At 40.8% G+C, this 16,088-nt stretch overlaps 1 protein-coding gene across 3 annotated transcripts in view; it reads right to left on the minus strand.

The window, feature by feature from the left end:
• Positions 1–2,806: 2,806 nt before the first annotated feature.
• LRRC8C (leucine rich repeat containing 8 VRAC subunit C) overlaps positions 2,807–16,088 on the minus strand; it is a 35,008-nt gene continuing 21,726 nt past the window's right edge. For 2 of the 3 annotated variants that reach the window (XM_029618386.1, XM_029618387.1), the window contains exons 2-3: positions 10,724–10,865; positions 2,807–8,255 (exon numbers count right to left, since the gene is read on the minus strand). In XM_029618386.1, coding sequence (XP_029474246.1) covers positions 5,985–8,255; positions 10,724–10,861 — 2,409 coding nt within the window. In that variant the 5' untranslated portion in view covers positions 10,862–10,865 and the 3' untranslated portion in view covers positions 2,807–5,984. Of the gene's footprint in view, positions 8,256–10,723; positions 10,866–16,088 lie in introns of those variants that run through there. The other variant, XM_029618388.1, reaches the window with a different exon arrangement.

A 16,088-nucleotide genomic window follows, 5' to 3' on the forward strand; every position in this document is an offset into this window, starting at 1 on the left:
AATAGTAGATAAACACAAGTTGATTTCAGTGGTTAAGAAGTAAGAGAGACTGATATGTTTATCATTATACAATCCATGGTATAACCTATAGTGTATGTATTTGTTATTCTACAGTAGTTTTATGTCATTCAGCAGCTATAGTGGTTTGCTAATTACACATCTTAAGGCATTTACATTCAGCAAGAATTACAACACTTTCATTTACATAATATGTTTGGTAAACCAATGAACCATATTTCTTTTCCACTGTGCACGGTACTTTACACAAAAATAAAAATATAATCAAGCAATTCTTCTGGCTTCTTTCTATATATGCATAAACATATTCTTTGCAACAGCTGTCTTGTGGCTGCACTGATATTTGCTATGCAGAAATCAGATTTTGTTCTACACTATGCGCCAAAACCAGAAGATACGTGCACAAGTCGGGCCAGCACGCGCCGAGAAGATTTTAAAAGCTGCCCAAGGATACGCATACCTTTGGCTGCGTGCTCAAAGAAAAAGTTTGCAAAAAGAGGCAGGGAATGGGTGAGGTCTGGGTGGGGCGTGCCGGGGGAAGACCAAGAGATGTGCGAGTAAATACTTAACGCACACAGGCATTTGCCAGGGTCCCATGCTGCGTAACTTTACTACTGCTATGGATGGCTTGTAAGAAATAAAAAATCTAGGCTGATCAGCGGTATTTTAAGGGTTATTGCTAACAGGGGAAAAGGGAGGCTATTAAATTAGGGAGAGTTAGGAAGTCCTATCCCTTACCTGGGCGAACTGGGAATGAACTGGGAAAAATGGTAACGGTGTTGGCCTGTGTCCCTTATAAAATTCCCCCACTTACGTAGTAGAAGTGGCATTTGCACACTCATGCGCTCGTCCTTTCAAAATGTGCACACATGGACGCACATCCAGGCTATTTTATAACATGCGCACATAGGTTATAAAATGGACGTGTCTCTGGACACAAGCCGGCAAATGCGCGCACATGTGCACCCGTGCACCAGTATTAAAGTTACTGTCCATGGGTGGAATTTTGTCGTCTTTCTTTAATCTTTTAGAGCCTGTTAGAGCCTCATGCTATTAAAATACAGGCAATTTTCCAACCGCAAATTTCTGACTGTGGAAACCAAAGAATTAATATAATAGTTGTCCATTCTCCTAAACCTCTTCTTTCATTTTCATCATACAACAGTAGAGCTCTATGGGGCACCACAAGTGGTGAAAACTGAATCTGCATTGTTCACAATAGGCTCTGGCAAAAAAAGGAGATAACAGATCAATCGGAAACTTTCACTTTCAGTTTTTATTTTATATTTCCCAGGAATTTATCAATTTTTATTACAAGAGCAAAAACAGGAGAAATCAGAATAAATAAATGACATCATTTTTATGGGTAAATATTTTTTTATCTTATTGTTATATAAACTGATAAATTCCAAGAAAAAATACAATAAAAACTGAAAACGAAGATCCCTACAGATCAAGTAATAAACTATGATTTTACAGTACACAGTTCTATAGTTAGGCAAAAGACATAACTAATCAACTTCTTTCTTAACTTGAGTTGGGGTCCAAAACTAGCACGGTTAGCCAACAACCTGAACTTAAAAAGTCCAAGGGAGACATATGTAATTGAGGGTCCTATTTACTAAGGGGTGAAAATTCAAAACATTCCGCACATAAAAATTAGCATATACACACCCAAGTAGCATTTATCTCGAATTCCATGTTTTATAAAAGTCAAAAATGCACGTGTATTTTCATTTTCACGTGCACATCTATGCGCAGCCTGGGGTGTTCCAGGGTGGGGCCAACACGCACATAAAGTTGCTATTTTAAAAACCACTTACTGCACGTATACATTTGCCCAACGTACTTGTGTAATTTTACACCTGCTGATTATCTAGCACAAATGATATTAAATGTATTTATTGTGCAATACATACTGGGTGGGAGGTTTGGGTGAACTGGGAGAAGTTCAGGCTGAAGAACGAGGACGGATTGGGAGAACTGGTGAACTAATTGGTAAACTGGTTAATTTCATTTATGCATGCATGTTTTAAAACTGGCCAACTTGCGCGCATAAATCAGGCCACGCGAGTAAGGTCTACTTTACTTTCACACATAAAACATACATGCGTATATTTTTAAAATAGGTAGGGATAAGTACACGCATTGATATAAGTGGTTTCAATGCACTGCGTGTATTCAGGCGTAAGCCCTAATACACGTGTGTTTTGGGGTAGAGATGAGTGTATTTTATAAAACATGCGTATATCATATGTGCTTGTTATAAATCACCTACATAGATCTGCTCATGGCCATATACTTGCATATATCCCACCAGGTGCTTTTGTTTGAAAGTCATCCTCTAAGAATTTTTCCCAGAGACACAAAATAGGAGAAAACCTTTAGTTAAATGACCCCGTGTTTGATAACCAATGTTGCTTTCAAATCTGGCTTAGCTGGCAAATGTAGTGAGTTTCTGGTCATAACTAAGGGGGTAATAGGGATGTGCAGAGGGACGTCATGCGTCACATGGTAGGAGCACAAGATGGCGCCGGCCATCCATTGCTCCTACCATGTGACAGGGGCTGACCAATGGCACCAGTAGCCTCTGTGACATAGTAGGTCAAAGGCTATCGGCGCCATTTTGAATACTAGCGCCGAGGGTGTGAGTGCAGGAGATCGCTCCTGGACCCCCCGCTGGATCACCAGGGAGTTTTGGTAAGTCTTGGGGGGGGGTCAGGAGGGTGGGGGGTTTGTTTAAATTGGCTCCTTTAGACGGCCGAATAATTCGGCGAAGATTCGTTGTATTCATGGGGAATCTCGATACGTTTCGCTTCCCCACAAATACAACGAATATGGCCCTATATGTTGTGGATAACCAATTCGTAGGGAAAGAATGCACACCCCTAGGGGGTAATTTTGTAACTGCCTGTGTTGGTGAAAAGTCCAGGGATATCTCTTACCTGTGGACTTTTACACTCACTTTCTAAGGGAAATTATGTATGTACTTCCCTTTGAAAAGTACCCCAGGTAATCTGTGCGGATTATTTCTCTGAGCTAAATTGCACCACATCTTCTAACAGCATACTGTACCTAATTCTAACTAGTGCCATAATATAATTCCTTTTATTTTCTTGGGAAGGTTTGCTTCGTGCTGCTAGCAACCATAGCAACACAAACATTTTCACGGGTAGTGGGGGGTTTGGATGAATTTTCTGAAATCCTCTAATTTGCTGATTTTCACAAAAATTAAACTGAGTATATGGAAAGGGGGGATTTTCAGAAATTCATTCAAGAAAACTCCATTTAAAAAACAAAAACCCGCTGTACTGCTGCACTTAACCATAACAGGAAGTTGGTGCTGCCAGTCAGGAAGCTAGCACTGCCAGCAGCCTCTGTGGATGACAAAATGCCAAAAATATATCTCCTCTTCCCCCCTCCCCCCCCCTACAACCAGTTATGAGAAACAGAGAAACGTACAATACGACAGCAAAGAAGGACCATAAGTTCCATTCAGGCTACTCAGTTTACCTCCTGATGCAATGCCATAAACACTAGTTGATCTCTGGCTTTCCCCTCACTTCTTAGCAAATTGGGATCTTCTGTACTTACCCTTTCTTTTCTGCTACCATAAAAAAAAAAAAAGGTTAAAACTTTGAAAAACAACTGAATCATTTCTGTGGTATTTTCGCCAAGTAACAGTGCAGCCATGGAGATTAAAGGCACATCAGCTTTGTCTGGGATCTTTCGCTGTCAGCGTCTGTATTGCTGCTCACGAGTATCTTCAGTCAAACATGGAGAAAAAGAACCCACCTCAAAGCAACAAGCCAGTTCATTTCCTTAACCTTTGCATCATGACTATGATTCACAAAATAGGAAAACATAAAGGGAGTTTACCAAATTTTAATACTACAAAAAAAATGGCCAACCTGATACAAAATCAGATCAGCATGTTACCAAGGATTCAATTACGAAAAGCCAGGCTTCCAGTTCCATGACTTCCAATTAAATTATAAAGTGAATATTAAAGGCAGTGTATCATCACTAGTAGTTCATTACTTTACATGTACAGGATGAATGGTTATTTAAGAATGGCTAAGGCTTTCACTCAACTCTGCTTTATATATTTTTAGGATTCAAGTAACTTTGCTGTGCCAAGCTAAAAAAAAACAAAAAACCAACAACTTTTAATGCCTCACTGCTGTCTTATATGTCTTCCTGTTTGCATAACTTAATGATGACCATGGCAATAACATGTTCATTGTCTACAATGTATACCAGATACACAGAATTAAAAATACAGTACCCTTACAGGAACAAATATGATGACTTAATAGTTGTAATAAAAGCAATGAAAAGTAGGTTAAAAGTATGACCATTTCAGAAAAAAAATCAACAATAAAATTAAGTTAAAACTCAAAATTGGAAAAGATTTATTAAAAATATATACACTTTTTAGTCAAGCTCTTTATACAAATATGGCCTTGTGTCAAAATAGCCTAATAAAACTGTAAAGGCATTTAGACTATCTATTTAAATGTATTTGGTAAGACCATGTTTCAATGAAACATTAAAAAATACCAATACCAGCTTTAACACTTCAGCAGCACTAAAAGATTTACAAAGTTTGTTTCTGGTACTAATGGAGAAAAAGTTGATATAAAAGCTCTAAAAGTATTTTCTCAAGGCTTATTTTAAACCCAGATCACAAAATCAGAATTAATTTAATGGAAAGAATCTTACAAAGTGCAAAGTATAAAAGTAAAGTCTTAACCCCTTATTTAAACCTGTCAGTTATGTTAATACTTTTCTGATGCTTCATTACAGCAAAACAAATTCCAAGTTTATTTTTGGCACAGCCATTTTTTCCTGCTCTTTTGGGCTTCCAGCTCAATAACAGCCAGTCTCTACTGAGCTAAAGTTATATGCCTTTATTTTCAAACATCCATATGTTAACCTCCCCTTCTCACCCCTAATTCTCTGCCCAGGAATTGCAGTGACGGTCTTCAGCCGAAGGCCACGGATTGTGGCTTACTCCAGGATCCAGTAACCATTCAACCTAGGTCTGTCCAGTAGGTGTCACCGCTGAATGATGCCTGGGTCTCTCTCTCCCCAGGGCTCTGAACTCCAGACAACCCAGGCAGCAGGTGCCAGGCTCAGGAGTTGAACCTACATTTCCAGCGTATGCCACCGGGACAGAAAAACACCATCTCGGGGTACTGAGAGCCTTAAATGCACATGAATAGTGTCACGGTGCATGATGTTGGAGGTACAGAAGACGCAGCACTGTACCTTATCTGATGCAAAGGAAATAGTCTGAAAACTTGAGGCACATTTCTGTGAGATTTCTCTCTGTTTTTTTCTGATGATAAGGGTAGCTACATCTACCTGTCCTGAAACAGAATTCATCTGCTTTGAAACAATTAAAAATATATCAGGCACAGGGACATGAGACATCATCAAGTGAGCTACTAATAAGGGTAGCACTGCCTGAATGAGATGAAACATGATTTTGGCGAGAAGTAACACAAAAAAGCGAAATTGGAAAAATGCCAAGAAAAAAAAATAACAGAGAAACAACTGAGATTTTATCCACGGAATGTAAAACAGAAAGAAAACCTTTTTTCTTTTTTTTGTAAGATCCTTCCTTCAACTGAATAAGACTTTTCCCTGCCATGATTCTACTCCCCTTTCATCTGCTCTCTGACGCTCCAGAGTCGTTAATCAAAAAAAGACCAGATAAAGTCAGATCGGTCCTCCTTCACCACAGCTGGTTTCTCCAAACAGGAAATTGAAGGCAGTGGGTGGGCCTAATAAAGTTGCACATTGCAAGGCAAATTTGTCTTAATCTAAAAGCTGGGGATGTTTCTATTAACAGGTGTATAGCACCATTTGCCACTGCTTCTCTGTGTATACGGACGGACGGACGGCTTTGCTTAATAACTGAAAAACACCTTTTGTGTTAGTAGTGCTGCAACAGTGAGCTACTCTAATTTCATTTGCTCCCGGACGTCAGAAGGCAGGGTCTCAAACAAGGTGTCCTCTACAATCAATCCATTTTGCTTTAAAGCCCTACACTCACCAAGTTCAGATGGCAGAGTTTCAAAGTGATTACCCTTTACATCCAAATATGAAAGGAACACCAAGTTCCCGATTTTTGGGGAAAGGGCACATAAGTTATTTTTTCCAATTTTCAGTGTCTTCAGTTTCTTGCAGAAATAAAGTTCATCTGGCACACTCTCCACTTTGTTACAAGAGATAGAAAAGTACTGTAAACTCTGGAGCACTCCTATTTCAGGAGGAATGAATCGAATATCATTATAGGATAAATCCAAGTATCTGAGTTTGTTGCATAGGAAGAGATGGGAGGGAAGAACCTCTATTTTATTGTGGCTAAAATAAAGTCGTTCCAGGCTACTTAGTTTCTTGATGTGCTCCGGGATATATGTTATGCTGTTATGCCACAACTTTAGGATGGTAAGCTTCCGCAGGTGCTGAAAGCTAACTATTTCTTCTATTGATTTAAGATTATTCTCTTTTAAATCCAGTTCTTGGAGAGAAAGAAGGCTGAAAACAGCATGAGGTATGCGTTCCAAATCACAATGAACGAGCTCCAGATTTGTAAGATTAGCCATTTTCTTCAAGTTATTTAACATAACTAACTTCGTGCCATCATTATGAACACATAGCTTCTGGAGATGACTAGAAACATCTACAACAGGTTGAGGGATTTTGGCTAAGTTGCTTTTAATATACAGGACTTTAAGGCTTTTAAGCTCACGAAAAGACTCAAGTGTAATATTCTTAGAAATATCAGGGCTTAAACAGCCAATTAAGTAGAGCTCTTCCAAATTTCGGAGTCCATACAACCAGGGAGGAAGCTCTCTAATATCGTCAAATTTGACCCTCAAGATCTTCAGATTCTCCTTCAGAAAAGCCAGAGCCGCAGTGTGAATTTTCACAGAGCACTGATATAAAGAGAGTTCTTGAAGATTGTCAAGCTGGGCAATAGTTGCTGGTATCATAACATTATTTATAATTTCAAGCTTTAAAGATTGGAGTTCTGTGATTTCAAAAACTGTATCTGGAAGTCCGGACAACATAAAAAGTTGTATTTCAAGTCTATTGTGTGCATTTGTTTGCAGTCTTTGTCTCAGTTTATCTGTAGTCCATTCATTGTTTAAGTTAAGCTGCTTCAGTTTGTTTTCACTGACCTCAGACAGGAACACGGCAAATCGTTTGGAATACAAAGGGTCATATTGGTCTATCATATGAAACATAAAGGCAAAGTCATTTTTGACATCTGGGATATCATCAATTCCTGTCTCCTGCCGAACATACTCGAATGAATACTCTTTTAGAGAGCGATAGAAAAGCCAGTATAAGGTATAAAGGCATGTTAGTCCATAGACACTTACAAAGCACAAATAACAGAAGGAGAGTTTAGAGAACAGATGTGCCATAGTGTGATTGCAGGAAAAGTTTTTATAGCCCGTCATGTCTTGTATATCAACATTGCAGTCCACAGTAAACTGTACTTCTGAGACCAGCGCACTGTTATAACCAATGATAATCAGAAATTTTATTACTTTTAATATAGTTTGGCGAACATACATGGCATAGAGAAGATCACCTTCTTCAACATGAAGTCTGAACTTTTTCACCTTCTCAAACAATGCTTTTGCTTGCTCTCCTTCCTTTTTATCCAGAGCACCTGCCGTTGTCTTATCGACAACAAATTTGTCGGGTATTGATTTCAAAGACTGAGTCTTCACCAACGTGCCTTCCGAAGCAGGTACATTTGTGTTTGCCTTGCTTAAATTGTTCTTCCTGTTATCTTTTTCTTCGGGTTCTTCCCCAGACACCTCAGACAAAGCTCTCGTTGTCCATGGGGAGTCAAAACATTTGCCCAGTATCGAAATGAAGTGTTCTATTTTTGAACTTGATCCTGGGAATTTGAACCAAAAGTTACTGCAAAGCATGAAAACCAGCGTATGAATGAGGACAAGATAAGGGAAGTACTTTGCATACCAATGTAGTGCCCGCTCATAGCACATTTGGTTTATAAAGCTGTACTGCTGAAGGTCTAAGTCTGTCTTCAGCCCCTTCATTTCTACTGTTGCAGGAGTGGCAGATGGCTTGGGTGGAGGAACTGGTGTAGCACTTGTGACTGTGCTAGACAGATTAAAGAAAGACGTGTGATTCTGTGCAGGATACACTCTTTTTGGCAGGCATATTATCTTGTCTTGCATGACCTGAAACGTAAGAGAAAGGCATCCTGATTACCTTTAGTTAGCGGAATGACAACTGCTAACATTGCTGGTCTTGTTTTCATCAGTGCTAAGATGTTACAGCATCAGTAACTGAATGCTCTCGACTGTTTTGCAAAACTCAAGTCTGCATGCTAAATACATTCAGCAGTCGGTTTTACTCACCAGAAAACCTATGGGGTTGATTTTAAAACCCCTGCGTGCATAAATCCTCCTGGATTTACACACGCAGGGCACTCGCACGCCTATTTTGCATAGGCCGCCGGCGCGCGCAAAGCCCCGGGACACACGTAAGTCCTGGGGCTTTGTAAAAGGGGCGGGAGGGGCGTGTCCAGGGGCGTGTCCGGAGCAGGGGGCGGTCCGGGGCAGGTCTGGGGCATGGCGACGGTTTGGGGGTGGGCCGGGAGGGCGGTCCCGAGTCCCCCGGCACTGCGGCCTGTGCCGGGGGATGCAGGGGTGGCGCGCGCAAGTTACGCCTGCTTGAAGCAGGCGTAACTTGCCCAACAAAGGTAAGGGGGGGGGGGATTTAGGTAGGGCTGGGGGGGTGGGGTAGATAGGGGAAGGGAGGGGAAGGTGGGGGGACGCGGAAGGAAAGTTCCCTCCGAGGCCGCTCTGATTTTGGAGCGGCCTCGGAGGGAACGGAGGCAGGCTGCGCATCTCGGCGCATGTAGGCTGCCGATTTTGCGCAGCCTTGCGTGCGCCGACCCCAGATTTTATAAGATAAGCGCGGCTACGCACGTATCTTATAAAATCTGGTGTACTTTTGTTCTTGCCGGTGGCGCAAACAAAAGTACGCGTGCATGTATGTTTTTAAAATCTACCTCAATGGGACTAAGTAAAACTGCTGGGGTAGATTTTATAATTTTGTGCGAGCGCGTACTTTTGTTCGACGCACGCAAGCCCCAGGACGCACGTATGTCCCGGGGCTTGAAAAAAGGGGCGGGGAGAGGGTGTGGCCAGAGGCCTTTGTAGGGCCACTAGGCCGGGGGATCGCACGCCGGCCGAGTCCCTATGCCTGCCCAGAGGCAGGCGCAACTTCTAAAATAAAGGTCAGGGGGGGGATTTTAGGTAGGGCTAGGGGGCGGGTTAGATAGGGGAAAGGAGGGGAAGGTGGGAGGGGGGCGGAAGGAAAGTTCCCTCCGAAGCTGCTCCAATTTCAGAGCGACCTCAGAGGGAACAGGGAAAGCCATCGGGGCTCCCCTAGGTCTCAGCGGATTTTATAACATGCGTGCAGCTGCATGCGTATGTTATAAAATCGGGCGTAGATTTGTGCGCGCCGGGTTGCTCGCACAAATCTACGCCCGTGCATAGGTACTAAAATCTGGCCCTATATTTCTTTATTTATTTAAAATACTTAAATTCCGCTGGTTTCCAAATACAATTTTTGTCTAAAGCGGATTACAAAATCACATAACACAATAAAATAGATTTTTTAAATATTAAAAATATACAATAAATCTCATATACATAAAACACATTGTATCAATCAACCATATGCCTCCAAGTATAATAATGCTTTAATCCCTCGCCTAAACGCCTAGCTCATCCTCCCTCTCCCAATTTTATTTTAATTTCCTAATATCTTTGGATATGGAACTGCACCTTAATAAAATATCCCAATAAATATGTATATTATATGCAATTAATTTCAGTATCATGATCAATAATGCTTATAAAGCTTAATAGGAGCAGTCAAGCTCAAAAAATGCTAACACATTTTACAGTTATACAGTTTGAAATTTAATAAGCAGTATGGAAAGCAATCCTTTGCTTCAGTCCCACTTTGCCAGAAATTTAAAAATGTTTACTTAATAGAAAATTTTAAGTTACTTAATAGATTTTAAGCTTCATACCCATCAGTTTAATAGATGTAATACTGTCAGATCTATTTAGCTATAATAATCTTGACAACGTAGTAACTGTGCCAAATGCACTGCCAACCTAATTCACTGCCAGATGCATCTGTGCTAGATGCTCTGAAGTCCCACTGCACTGAAAGTATCTCTTTTGTAGTTCTTTGGTTGTGAAGGCTTGCAGGAGGGCTGCTCTGTGCAGTTGTTACTGTTCAGCGAGGATTTTCTTTATATTTGTATTTATTAAAATTAATTAATCGCTTATGCCTAGGCCCTAAGCAAAGTACATAGCTACATACATAATATTAAAATAATATAAAATGCAAAACAATTAGTATGACAAAAGATGTATTTGACGTAGGAAACAAAAATGCCAGATTAGAAACTTTAGACACAATATATGTTTAATGCTCTCAACTTCAAGCCTAAATAGTAACCAGCATTAACAGCATGTCAACATAATGAAATAATTCTGGAAGCTCATTAGAACCAAAATATGGGCACACGCATCACTCTAGTTTAATTAATAATAGTTTCTTTCATATTATTAATTTAATGCTAATAACAGCACTATTTGTACTCTAGAGCTTGTTCCCTTACCTGCAGTGTACATCCAAACACCCCAATCATCAGCATAGCTACAGAGAGGTAGTCTGTAAACACATCCCACCATGGCTTCAGTACTCTAAATGCTGGCTGCTGTTCAGAAAACTGACGAAACTCAGTGATAGGAATCATGTTTCTGGAGGGGAAAAAGTTTTAACAAATCATTGAGTAATTGTGACAGAAACCATTTTTAAATGTCTGTTCATCATGACATCCTCTCTGACTGGGTGAAGGGAGATGATTTTAGTTGTTTGTCATGGATGTGCCATCTTTTTATTTTAATTTTAATTTTTCAAAATGATAAAGATTCACAAGTAAACCAGAAGAAAACACAATTCAAGCATGTGAACAATAATACAAAAGGAAAAATACAGCAATCAAATAAACCCCATATTACGAGATTCAAATGGGATGCAAGAAACATGAATGTGCCGACTGAAAGCAACAACCATCTGGTTCCTTTGACAAATAAACTGGCCATGGCAGATTCCATTAAACAATGCATAAAACATACTAACAATAATACAAGATAACAATATACACAGACTTACCTAAACCAAAACAAGCAATATGAGTTTAGTATACTAGCACAGTGTCCACTCTAGGGTGGCTGCTGTTACGAAAAAGTTAGAAAGGAAAAACGTTTACTACTCTGCAGAACGCGTCTTCCTTATGCTCCCCAGCCAAGGCCTAAATTCTAGGTTAGAAACCCTGGAAGTTATTCTGTGTAGATTACAGGCCCCACATGAAACAGAAGAGATCTAGCACATGCAATAAATGACTGTACTTTGAAGCATAAAATCTGGTTACCTGCATATTGTTTTCTATATCTTTATACAATCTTGATTAAACGAGTCCAGGATAAAAATAAACAATTCCACAGAGAATTAAATAACAGAGCCTACTTTCTAGGACATGCACAGACATCAATATATAAATATATATATATATATATACATACATATATATGTGGATCTCAAAACAATTCCTGTCACAATCCTCACGTACCCTGACATGTCCTGAAAAACTGGTATGGACTAGACACTAAACACAGATGTTAGCAGAGGGACACACACACACAGATACAGCAATCTTATAAATCTTCCTTCCCTTCCAAAAGTAGAATAACAAAGTAATTATAAATTAAGAGCTGAAGCAGCAGCAAGAGGCTGCACAAGCCAGGCCCAGCTTTAAAAACATACTGGAGCAAAAGAGTCAAGAGCCCAGGCTGCTGAAATTCAGCACAATTTTATATGAAATACTGAGACATGCGAACATTTCATGGTGCTTAGTTTCCTTTTTGGTACAGAAATGTACACATGATTATAAAAACATTTATTATATGAATTGATATGTAATAATTACATCATTCAACTTTAGATTTTTTTTTCCCTATAAAAACTTATAAAAAAATGTAGTCAGCTTGTGATCACAGGCCCTAACCAACAGCAAGGCAGATTTCAGAAAGCCTGATGTCAACTGATGGAAGGGCTGTTTTAAAAATGCTTGAAGACATCACAATGTACTCTGAATTCCCTGAGATTTCAACTGGATATCAAACCTGGGGGATTTCTTTTTTCACATTGGCCCATGAGGTATCAAATGATACCACAATAAGATGTAGCACATCCCAGAGAGCATGAACCCCCTCTGTTTTGAGCTCTAGTTAGAGGTAGTGCCCTAAGAGATGTTCTGAGCATTTGTGCTCAGTTCAGTCAGTCTTGAGTGGGAGCTCAGGGTGTGTGAGCAGCTGCAGGGAGTAGAGCTGAAAGACAAAGAATCCACTCGAGGAAAGGCTGTAGAGAGAACACCAGTCTCCTAGTGAAGCCCGGAGCTTGTGGAAGGAGTATGGAATCCATGGCAGTAAGGACAACTGGAACTTTCCAACACCTGCCCACTTTAAGGAGAACTTGAGATCCTGCTATATGGAACAGACAGGATTCACTGGGTAGCACCTACTAAGAAAGGAAAGCATTCAGTAGTCAAAAGATCCTTTCCTTGGGTAAGCTGGGGAGAAGCCACGGACTTTTAAATCCCAGAGCTTTATTTTGAGTAGCATATCCAAAGTTTGAGTAACATGTATTAATGATTTGTCTATTGGAATAATATTCATGATCCCAAAGCTCCAAGATCACGCCAGACTAGAACAAAAGGTTTCAAGGAGGAGGTATCTGTAAAGCCTGTGAAATGGTATGTTGAAGTGGAACCCAGCACAGATAATGAAAACCAGTGAACACTCATATTGTGCCTGTGGAGCTTGTGAATAAAAAGTCAGACCAGCTGGAACCACAACTATCAGAGTTTTCTTCAGTCATTTCTGGTCCTGACTAATAGAAATCAGGGGTGCCACAGAGAGGATTTGGTCACCCTTGCCTTTGAGAGTCCACCATCTGCTCAACCATTCAGAAATGAACCTCCTAAGCAAACAGTTACAGAAAGCAAAAATGTTCCACTAACCACATTTTATTTGCACCTTTACCGGAAGAAATGTCTGCGTTTATTATAAGTGTTATGTTGTGACCCATTCTGGGCAACCTCTGTAGGACGGGGAAAAAACCTGAAATAAATAAATAAATTGCATAAATTAAAAATCTACAGCACCAAACTTTTCCTAAATAACCAAGAAGCAGAGCACACCCTAAATTATGCATATCTAAGTGTAACTAAGAGCCTGGCTATAGAGACACTACAAGAAAAAAATCTCAGAGACCTTCCATGTAATGAGGAAATCTTGGCAGCATGGCCAATTTCAATCGCTCAGAAAAAAATACCATTAAAATGATGTGACAGCAGCATTCAACCAGTTCTCCTATATGAGAGTGAAGTCAGGTCTATACAGGATGGGACACAACCCAAAATAAATCTTGCACCTCCAGTTACGTGTCCACGGAAACTCTCCCAGAACAAAGCTAGGATGTTTCTTCTTATAGCCCTGCACATACAAAAAGAGAAGGGGAATCAAAAAGACCAAAGAATAAATAAATCAAAAAAATGTCCTATGGCGCAAACTTAAAAAAAAAATCATAAACTAAACAATAAATAAACCTACATAAACAAAGACTATTAACAGAGGGGTTGTAGAAAAAACAAGTGAAAAGGGTATGTTTGTAGAACTCTGGCTTCCCAAGGTGACAACACAAAGTCAGTGCAAAAGTTTCCAATCGTGATACACCAGCAAACACACTTGTTCTGCTAATCATTTGTTAGATGAAACTTAAATTAATAAAGGTGCTAAAAAAAACTGTAAAGAAAATGTTCAAAATAAATAAGTGTTCGGTTCTGTATCCAATCCTCAAAAATAACAACAGTTGAAAAATGATGACGATGATATTCACAAGGCATGCTTCCTTCAATGATGGAATTGAGAAATAAACACCTTGGGAAGACCTCAAGGTATGATCTGATTCATAAGGCACAATGCAGTTCCTCAGGCAGCTGGCTTCCTACCCTTGTAAACTTAAAAAAACTCACAAAACAGAAATTAAAAAATGAATCCAGTAAGGGATAGGAAGCTAATGCAGATTTTTCAAAACTGGGGGTGTCATGTTTGGCCAACCATGGGGCCATTCTGCGGCTGGCCTCACTCACCTCAGATGCCGCCATGCTTCCTTTTCCTCCTGGGTGCGCCATAGGGGCACGTGGAACACACTAAATCTTAAGGAGCCCACAGCGGGAAAGGCTCCACGGTGCCCTCTGATGACATCACATGTTGGATCCACTTAAGCGCCTCTGAGACAGCAGCTTGGCACCTCAGCAACAGGTCCTGCTGTCTTGCCCCATTGCATATTGTTTGTCCCTGCCTTCGTTCCAGTCTGCCCTGCCTCATACCAGCCTTTTGTCTCATTCCAGCCTGCCTAGCCTTGTCCGGCCTTGCTTCTTGCCTGCCTTGCCCTACCTCTCCCTTCTTGGACTGACTTCTCTCATTCTGACCTTTTCCTGGACCTGATGCTGCTTGATCTCTACCTGCCCTGACCACTGCTTAGACCTGATGCCGCTTGATCTCTGCCTGCCTTGACCACTGCCTGGATTCTATCATTGCTTGTCTACCGCCTACCCACTTGTAGGTTTGTCTACTCACTCTCCTTGCCTAAGTCCTGCCAACTTCAGAACCCAAGGGTTCAACCTGCAGTGGAAGAGGCTGGTACAGGTGAAGCCCAGATCTGGTCCCCTTCTGAACAATTCTACCTCCGGTTGATGAGAGTCCAGCTTGGTCACCAACTGAGCAGTGCCAATCCCATCACAGCAGACTTGTCCAGGTCTGGCTCTCCGAGTCCAGCAGCAGCAGCAGCGGCAGCGGCAGGATCAGTTAAACCATATCGCAGGCCTGCTCTGGGGTTTGGCAGGTTGCATAGAAGCCATACAGGCCTGACTCCCAGCACCAGCACTGCCTACTTCAGCTCCAGTCCGTACTTTTTGATCCATACCACATCTGGCTCTGCCTCCCAGGTAAGATGGAGATCCTAATGCATGCCAGGGTTTCCTAAACCAGTGCCCTATGCAGTCTGAGCTGCAAGCTTCCAGTTTCCCCTCCAACTGGACCAAGATTACCTTCATCTTGTCTTTGCTGACAGGGTTGGCCCTAGCATGGGCCTCCCTCCTCTGGGAGCAGGACAGTCCTCTCCTGGAGAATTTGGGGAACTTCTTTAAGCAGTTCCAGAAACTCCACCTCCTGTCAGTGAGAGCCCAGCTGGGTCAGGGGTTGAGCAGTGCCAATCTCACCGCAGCACAAGGGCTCACACACTGTGACAGGACTATCCCCTTATTTTTCTCTTGAAACAATATGTGCAGCTGCATGCTGAAGCAGCTGGAAGCACCACAAATATTTATTTGGGAGATCCACAGATTGTTTCAATAGACATTTCCAGTAATAATTAAACCTTCTGGACATCCTCCCTAACTACAAAAGGGCATGCTTGGCAAATCATTCTAAGTTGAACAAACCATAATTTACCGGTACATACTGAGCGAACTTGAGAGATCATGGAAGGATCAGCATCAATAAAAACACCAAAATGTCTAACCTGCTCAGTAACTGGAATGACAATGTGATCTTGGCTTAACAACCCACAAAATTTCCAAAATATCATTTCTCAACTAAGAGCCAAGTGCCACAAGACATGCAGTTAATCTCTTTGAAGCCTCAGTACATTGCTGACTGAATGGAACATCTGTTTGTCATCAGCATATAAAAGTATCTGATATGACTTTTTAAAAAAAATACTATTTGCAAATGGATGTAAATATAGAATAAAGAGAGTTGATGAGATTAATTAATCTTGTGGGACCCCTGACAAAACAGGATGAGTCTTTAGGAGGAAAAATGATCTAACATAACATCACAAAACTAAAGTCCAGTTGG

This window comes from Rhinatrema bivittatum, chromosome 10 (genome assembly GCF_901001135.1).
Source record: "Rhinatrema bivittatum chromosome 10, aRhiBiv1.1, whole genome shotgun sequence".
NCBI lineage: Eukaryota > Metazoa > Chordata > Amphibia > Gymnophiona > Rhinatrematidae > Rhinatrema > Rhinatrema bivittatum.